The 8,864-nt window shown below is 33.5% G+C and overlaps 1 protein-coding gene across 1 annotated transcript; it reads right to left on the bottom strand.

Annotated features, from left to right (window-relative positions):
• Positions 1 to 1,209: 1,209 nt before the first annotated feature.
• Positions 1,210 to 8,407, bottom strand: LOC137821539 (homogentisate 1,2-dioxygenase). Its single transcript, XM_068626182.1, has 9 exons — positions 7,960 to 8,407; positions 7,153 to 7,383; positions 6,772 to 6,851; positions 6,074 to 6,241; positions 5,797 to 5,972; positions 5,598 to 5,667; positions 5,337 to 5,491; positions 5,096 to 5,179; positions 1,210 to 1,620 (listed from the first exon to the last, which is right to left on the bottom strand). Exons 1-9 carry the CDS (start codon positions 8,163 to 8,165, stop codon positions 1,414 to 1,416), a joined length of 1,377 nt encoding a protein of 458 aa, XP_068482283.1. The 5' UTR covers positions 8,166 to 8,407; the 3' UTR covers positions 1,210 to 1,413.
• Between the last annotated feature and the right edge of the window lie 457 nt (positions 8,408 to 8,864).

The following is an 8,864-nucleotide window of genomic DNA, read 5'->3' as shown; positions in this document are numbered from 1 at the left end:
GTTTGTCTGAAATGTTTAAAAAAATCCTGGCTTGCCTTTTCAAGATTTAATGGTTTTAATTTTAGTTCATGGAAGGAGTTGTAATGATCTTTAGAAAACTCCCTTTGGCAAAAGGTCATTGGACAGGGAGCATAAAAGAAGCTTTTAGTGCAGCTAATATAGCCAACTTAGCTTGAAAATTCTTTGTTGTTACTTAAAAACATTATGCAGAGACCCTATTGCTGCATCAGCTTATAGAAGTAAAACATTTACACCAGCCTTCAAAATTCTTTTAATAGTAAATTAAAAAAATTATTTTATTCTAAGTCCTTCAATACATGGTTAAATATGCAGAGACCCAACATCACCCAAAATCCCAAGTAAAATAGTTATGAATGTTTGACAAAGAAATGCTACAAAATGCAGCCACGTCAACAACATTTGCTCACAATTTTGGCAATTATAACTCGACCACAGTTTAAAAACTTGCAGATAACATTGCTCCAGATTTAATTCGCTCAAAACTGTTAAAAACTCAACTTTATATAAAATATTAAATAAATTACACAAATTTAATTCTTTGGTTGTGGAGGTGAAGAAAAAGGGAGGATAGAGCTGAGTATGAAAGGTTTTGTAATGCTGATAAGATAACCGCTCTTAGATAGATATAATCACTCCAACATGATCAAGAAACTCAGAATGTCTCCATGAAACTCGATACCTTAGGCTCTTTGAGCCTATAAATATATGAATATTTCTTACTCATATTTTGATACTTACTACTCAGATAGTATTATACTTTTACTGAGAATCTTTTCGTTCAACTTTTTATCATTAAAGCTCGAAAATCCTTCAAGACAAAAATCTATCATCTTAACATCTTGGATTCACCATCTCAAATTCACCACATCTGATGACTTAACGACACTGTAAGAACAATATCGTTTTTTTCTGTTATATTCTTTATCTTTCAGAACTCTTCAATCAGATTTAAACATCCACTCTCTTTCACACTGTTGTTCTCTTTCATATTTTTCCATCTCTTAGCCGAACCGAGCTTGAATACTCCAATAGCTTTTATTGTACATAACCGACTGAATCATATTCTAAAACATGATGCAACAATAATTCACAATATTTTATCTTTCTCTCTTCATTTCATCATTTATTACATTACAATCTTTTCTCTCTTCTCTTTATTCTACAACATCTATTCTTTTATTAAAAAAATTTGTAGACAAAATGTTTTATAATTCACAATTGGGTGTCGTGTTCAACAACCAACCAACCAACCAACTGATTATAGACTAGTTAGTCCTTGTACAATTTGTTGTACAAGTATTATTTCTCTTATATTTTATAATTACATCTATTTTTATGTACCACAAGATCGTAAGTTATTAGGGATACAATTGTAGCTGTGAGGCACCCATTTCACTCCTTACTGTCCATTCCGCATGCTCTGGTTTTAACTGTAAAATGAGATCTCAGGCCAATCCAACACTGGTAATAATCTTGATCCAAGAAGGGTGATTCTAGGGCCCATTGACTGATCCGAGGTATTAAACTTGATTCAAACATAAAAGCCATTGTGTCTGTGATCTTGGAAGGTCCTATATCATTACCTCGAGCAATGGTAGCCTGTAAATCAAATGCCAACACATGGGTTGCTAGAAGATTTAATAAATGGCACATAATGAGATCATTTTTCACTTAATTTCACACGGCATTTTGCTCTAAAAAGGACTAATAGCATGTTGGTTTCTACGTCACTTTGGTAAAAGAATCTTTCAGTGTCTAATGTAGAAATATGATGCTATAAAAGAAGCTTGTGTTTAAAGGATATAAGAAACGATTTTGAAAAGGATGGATGTGCATCCAACCATTCACGGATGTAAATAAAATTTTCAAAAGATGTAGAGAAATTGAAGGACTAGCGCATGCACTAGAACTGGTCCATTGAATCTCAAAACCTTACAAATTGTTTAGAATTTTCTAAATTTTAAAAATAATAAATGAATAAATAAATGAAAAATTGCATAAAAATAATTAAAAATATCAAATTGGACTTTCAAGCATAAAAATAAAAAAACCCATTACCAAACCAGAGGTCATCAAATTTGAAACAAATCAAATTGGGTTCAACTTGAACAACTCAGAGATCCAAACCAATGTGTTTGGGTTGGTCAATTTAGTTCGGATTCCTGGGTTGCTAGGACCCAAGAACACTCATTAGATTGGCGGTTTAGCTTTTAAACTTGTGACTTATTGTGTATGATTGTTCCGAAAAAGTATACATCATATAACTTGGTATCACGACCATGGGAAGTCATATAGTTATGGAGACTATAACACCCTTGCACCACTGGGAAGAAATCCATAACCCTTGGCTTGAAGAAACAAATGTCAAATGTTATAGGCATAGACTAAAGAAGACCAAAATTCTAACTCAACTAACCTAATTGTTGAGTTTGTTCAGTTTTGTCTCTTCTTCATCTAGTGGATCATCTGATAGCATTGTCTGGTTAGTTAGTGCATCTAATAGAAATCATCTATCGTGACCAAATTCTAACTCAACTAACCTAATTGTGGAGTTTGTTCAGTTTTGTCTCTTCTTCATCTAGTGGATCGTCTGATAGCATTGTCTAGTTAGTGCATCTAATAGAGATCATCTATCGTTTGAAGCTCGTGACATGTTTGTTATTAGATGATTGTTGTTAGGTTTTCTATTATTCTGATATGTAGGTTTATATATATAAACGTGTACCTGTAATTTGTTGTTGATCATCCTTGTATTGCTCTTTTCTATTTGAGCATGTATACTCTGTTTCTAGAATCATCATGTTCTTTCTTTCTTGTATGCGTCCATCAAGAAGGTTTATAGAGAATCATCATCATTTTCCGTAATCTCTTTATCTTTCCTTACATGTTAATTTTCAATACCCTAAACTATCCAGTTTAATGTGCTTTTGTTTGTAAACTTTTTTATCTCTAATACCCAATTATGAGATTTAGTTCTGATCCGTTTTAATGTGCTTTTGTTTGTAAACTTTTTTATCTCTAATACCCAACAACTGGTATGAGATTCAGTTCTGATCCTTTTTGCATCCATAGGTGGTTGATTCGTGATTAAGATTAGTCACCTTTGTTTGTTCATTTTGTCATGAAGATCTTCAAGAAGATGACCAACACAATTAACACCGAGAAGTTATGGGAAAGAATAACTTTAATCATTGATGCATCTAGATGTGTGTTTTATTGAAAGAACATGATGTCTAGACACATATCTATTGGAGGGGACAACACATGGAGGAGTCATTTATGAGAATTCAAAAGAAGACTCATTTCCTAATTCTCTTGTCTGTCTGAATGAAATTCTTTATGAAAGAACATGATGTCTAGACACATCGTTGTTGGAGGACAACACATGGAGGAGTCATTTTATGAGAATTCAAGAGAAGACTCTTCCTAATTCTCTTGTCTCTCTCAATGAAATTCTTTATGAAATTGCAAATAAAGAATCTACTTTTGGGTTGCGGTTGGAGCTGAAGAAGTTCTTTATGACCTTGTATGTCTATAAATAGTAAATTGTTTTTCAAGAAACGACATTTTGGACTTTGTATGACAGAAGCTTTGTCGTCCGAAGAAGTTATTTTTGAGTCAACAATATCACATTCATAAGGTCTCAGATCGTTTTGGCATAAGTGGTCCCAAGTCAATTGTTACTCCATTGACATCGCCTATTCATCTATCTATAACCAGTAATACTTTTCCAAAATCCAAGAAGGAATACATGACTTGTGTTTCATATGCTACTGTAGTGGGGAGTTTAATGTATCCAATGGTGTGCACTACGTCGACCTTACCCAAGCACTTAGTCTAGTGAGTAGGTACATGGTTAATTCAGAAAAAGGAGCATTGGATGGTGGTGAAACGTATGCTCGAGTATCTTAAGGACAAGTATGATATGAGCCTGGTCTACAAGATCGTCTACAAGGGTAACACTGGGTGTACTCTTGTTGGATATTCATATTCGTATTATGCTAGTGATATGGATGTAAGACAATTTATAAGTGGTTATGATTTCAATATAGGGAATTCATTAGTTAGTAGTCGGAAAGCAATTTCGCAGCATACAGTAGCCTTGTCTACTATTGAAGCACAATATATGGTTCTTGCAAAGGAATAAAGGAGAGAATCTAGTTGAAAGGGTTTCATTACTGATATGGAATTTCCACATAAGGCTAATATCTTTTGTGATAGTCTGAGTGTGATTTGCTTCGTTGTGATCAAGTGCATCATGAACTAATCAAACATATTGACGTCAAGTATCCTTTTCTTCGCACTGAAGAGCTAGTCGAAGTGAGAAAATTAGTACAAAAGATAATGTACCTTATATCTTCACCAAGTTCCTAGGAGCAAATTAATGTAGTGTTTGGAATTGTTCAATGTCGATTGCTACCAGCAATCGTCTGCAACACTGAACTGGAAGACACAAGTGAAGGTGAAGAATTGTTGAGTTTTGCCTTATCCATTCTTTATCTGGTAAATCGTCTAATAGTGGCATATAGTTGGTGTATTTGATAGATGATTAGATGTCATCTATCTTCTGAAGTGTCAGCATTAGTTCATGGTTGTTATTAGATGATTGTTCTTTTAGTTCCTTAGGTTTTCTATTTTTCTTATATATAGTTAGTTACAATTGTGGCAACATTGTATATAAACAAGCCTAACTAACTTAGAGTGGCATGGATTAACATGTGTCTGTAATTCATTGTTAATCATCTCTGTAATTCATTTTATTTTATTTATAATCAATGTATTTGTTCCTGTACATGCTCATCAAAAACATTTCTAAAAAGTAATCTTCATTTCTTTTAATCTTTTATCTTTTCTTACGTGTTAATTATGCGTTCCCTTAATATGTTTTTGTTTGTGAACTTGATCTCTGGTACCCAATAGGTTCAACCTGAACAACTCCCAAATCTAAGACAATGTGTGGTTGGTCAGTTTAGTTCGGAATCACGGGTTAAAGGACCCAAGTCACCCATTAGAATAGAGGTTTACTTTTTGTACTTGTAATCTTATTGTGCATGATTGTTTGGGAAAACCATACCTCATATGACTTGGTATCGGGACCATGGGGAGTCATACAGTTATGGAGACTTGCACCACCAGGAAGAAATCCATCAGCCTTGGCCTGAAGAAACAAATGTGTTAGGCATAGACTAGAGAAGACTAAATTCTGACTCAACTAACCACAAAACTAGTCTTGATATTTTCCCATATAAAGCTACATACTACCATAGTGCTTCCAACAAACAGTGATTAAAAGTCAAATTTTGATATGATATTACCTCATAGCCACCATGAATGAGGCCCATAAATTCACTCATGCAGTTGCGATGATAATATGGAGGCCGGAAAGTGTGCTCAGCAACCAGCCATCTGGGTGGGAAAATGACAAAATCAAGTAATGCCACTCCAGGTTTGTCAGTTGGTGCTGTCAGCACTGCACATGAGAACAAAAGTGGTCAAAAAGTTAAAAAAAACAAACAATTTTACACGAACAAAAAGAGAGAATGGGCCATGAAATTTTTATTTTTAAAGATGCATACCAGTATTGATTGATGGATCACTATGATCAAACAGAACCGTATTATAAGGGCAGAATTTGCTTAAATCATACTGCAAGCAAAAACAATAGTTGCCAAATTAAGATGCATAAATTCTTTCACAGGAATTATACCCGTAACAAGCAGAATTTTAATCACAAGTCATTCTCTGAAAACAATGTTGGAAGAGAAAATCACCTACCTTATATGGAAAATAATTACCATGCCAAGCAACAACATTAAAGGGAGAGAAATCTTGAACTGCGGCAAACAGTTCACCACCAAACTTCTGCACTATAGTGTAGCCAGGATAGGATTTATCTTCAAACCATGCAGTAGGAACAAGGAAATCCCTTGGCGCAGCAAGACCGTTAGCACCTTAAAATTCAACAAAACTCTCTTTTAATTTTATACACCTTGAATTTTCAGAAACAAAATATCTTAGTTTAAATTTCTTAAGAGCAAAAGACGGAAGATACCTATTGGTCCCAGATCAGGAAGTTCAAAATGAGTACCAAATATTTCAGCAACATAACCACGCGAAGGACCATCAGGCAGATTCACAGAAAAACGAAAACCTTGAGGTAGTATAGCAATTTCACCCGGGGAAACTTTCAACCTTCCACATTCAGTGGTGATTAAGAGTCCTATAATTTCAGACAATATGAAAAAAATAAAATATAGCGAAAGGTATACTTCTGAAAAGCCATGATACACAGGAAGCAGAGAATAAGCATAATAAAACTTTATTTAACCACAAAGCCAAAGCAGAAATTAATGCATGGAAGAATTAAAAAAAAAAGGCAGACAACAGTTTGTCCTTATAATAATAATAAGATACACAAGAATAAAAAACAACTATAATGAAAGAAATCACAGAAAATATAAACCGTAAATACCCACTCACAAGATTATTGTACCAGTGTACCAGTGCTTTTGTCCAAATACATCCTTCAATTAGGTAATTTCTTTTATATTCAGGTCTAGAGAGAGAACAAACATACTTTCTATATTCGAAAGGAAAAAGGAAGCACCCTGAGTTTATAGAGCATAGATCAAAAAAGAAATTATATGGGTCCAGAAAGAATTATATGCCCGCAAGTACAAAGCAAGCAACCCCAAAGACCAGTTTCTAAGTGAATATTGAACAATCAAGGAAATTGTTATTGTGACTTACTTCCTTGTTGGGGAACTATCAAGAAGTCACCATCAGCATTGCAAAAGGCACAATTGTCCATTGATTTGTTTGCAGCGTACCTATAAATCATATTACACTTTCCCATTTATTAAAGTGATGATGTTACCTTCAAAATTTAATTTATCATACCCTACTTTTATCACAGCATATATTATTCAATTCTTAGCTATTAAACACTGACATCAATACATATTGTTTTAGTGCATGTGATTTAAGACACTTAAGCTCACAAAAATGTTATACTAATTAGGAAACCTAACCCACCAAAAAAGTCAACGGAAAAAGAAAAAAAGGATTGACTAGCACAAAACCCATTAGATAAAGAAGAAAAGTATTAACCAAAGGATACCAATTATTTACATGTGAATAGCATATCCGTGGCGCATGAAAGAGCTTCCAGAACCACAAATGGTGGACAACCCATCAATGAAATCCGTTGGTGAATCAGGTGCATCCATGGGCTTCCATCTAAGCTGAGTTGGGTTAGCAGAACTGTTGGAGCTGTTGAACTCACTGAAAATTTTCCAGTTACTAGGTACTCTAGGTTTAAACGGTTCGTGGGTCACCGATGGTTTGATCCGGTAAAACCAACTACAACAAATAATAAAGCCAGCAAAGGCAGAAGAACACACAAGAGTTAATAACCATTTAAAATAATACATATGCAACACTTTTGTATAATCAAGACAGAGAAAGAGAGGAAGCAGAGAAAAGACAGAGAATTTGATAATGTAATGAATGATGTAAGGAAAAGATCGAACACAAAAAATGGTATTGTACACATTGTTTCATTTTATCGGATCTCTAAATGAAAAATACTGATTGTAAAACAAAATTATTTGATATAACAAATAATGCGATAGAAAAAAGTAAAAACAACTACAAAGTGTTGGTGTATATGTATTCCAATTTCTTTCGTTAATACATACTTTAGAAATTGATGTATTGGCTTTTTTATTGATTTAGAGCATAAAAATTTGTACATCAACTTTAATTGTGTGCTCTAGTTTACGATTTATCAAAAAGATATTACTTGTACTAAAATGGTATTTCTGATGGTGGTGACAAATTTCCATACACATATTTTGAAGGACAAAACAAAACCAAACCAAAAATCAATATATACGGTAGTTAAAAGAAGGAGGCGTAAAAGAAGCTGTGATTGACCTGCAGCGGTTGCGGTTGCGAGGGGAGGTGAAGGAGGTGCCGGAGATTTGCTCGGCGTAGAGACCGAAGGGGCAGATGAGAGGGCTGTTCTGCCCCTCCGGCAAAGCTCCGGGGAGAGCCTCGGAGGAGAGGTGGTTTCCGAAGCCGGAAAGGTAGGTGAAATCTTGGGCAGCGATTGGGTTGTCCATGATTGACGGAAGTAACATAGAGAAAGATAGAGTGGAGAAGTGAAGGTGGAGTGAAGAGTTGAGCTTCTACGAAACTAAAGAAAGGGATAGAGGTGAGTTCAACGTGCTGGGTGATGACATGGTACTTCTTGTCTTTCTTCCGTAGCAGATTCAAATTGCAACTTTTTTTTCTTTTTTTTTTTTGTCTGTTTTCGGAAAGAGATTACTATCTAGAGCCATTTTAATAGGAACTTTTATAATAACTATTTATAAAAAAAGGTATTGTTTTTAATGTTAATCTTTCATATATAAAGTGTACCTGACCCTGACCCGTGCAATGCCATGTGGTTTTCACAAAATTTCAATTATAAATTATAATATTAAAAAAATATAAAAAAATTATAATTTGAATTTGATATTATAAAATATAATATAAGTTTTACAATAGTTAATAATTTAAAACATTTAAAAAAAGACAAAATTATATGAAATATTAATTATATGGAATAACAATAGTTAAAAATATAAAGTAGTATGAATTTAAAAAAAACATTAATTATATTTGCATAAAAAAAACTAAACATAATAAAAATCACATGATAATATATATCAGCCAAACAAATCATAAATATTGAACATAAATATAAATTGTTCAAGTTTAAGTCTTCTTTAAATCTCGACAAAGTAAGAAACAATAATCTAAAATAATTATTCTTCATAAAAGATAATCATTCATAA

Source organism: Phaseolus vulgaris, chromosome 11, assembly GCF_000499845.2.
Source record: "Phaseolus vulgaris cultivar G19833 chromosome 11, P. vulgaris v2.0, whole genome shotgun sequence".
Classification (NCBI taxonomy): domain Eukaryota; kingdom Viridiplantae; phylum Streptophyta; class Magnoliopsida; order Fabales; family Fabaceae; genus Phaseolus; species Phaseolus vulgaris.
The sequence above is the reverse complement of the archived record's forward strand: the minus strand, read 5'-3'. Positions and strand labels throughout refer to the sequence as shown.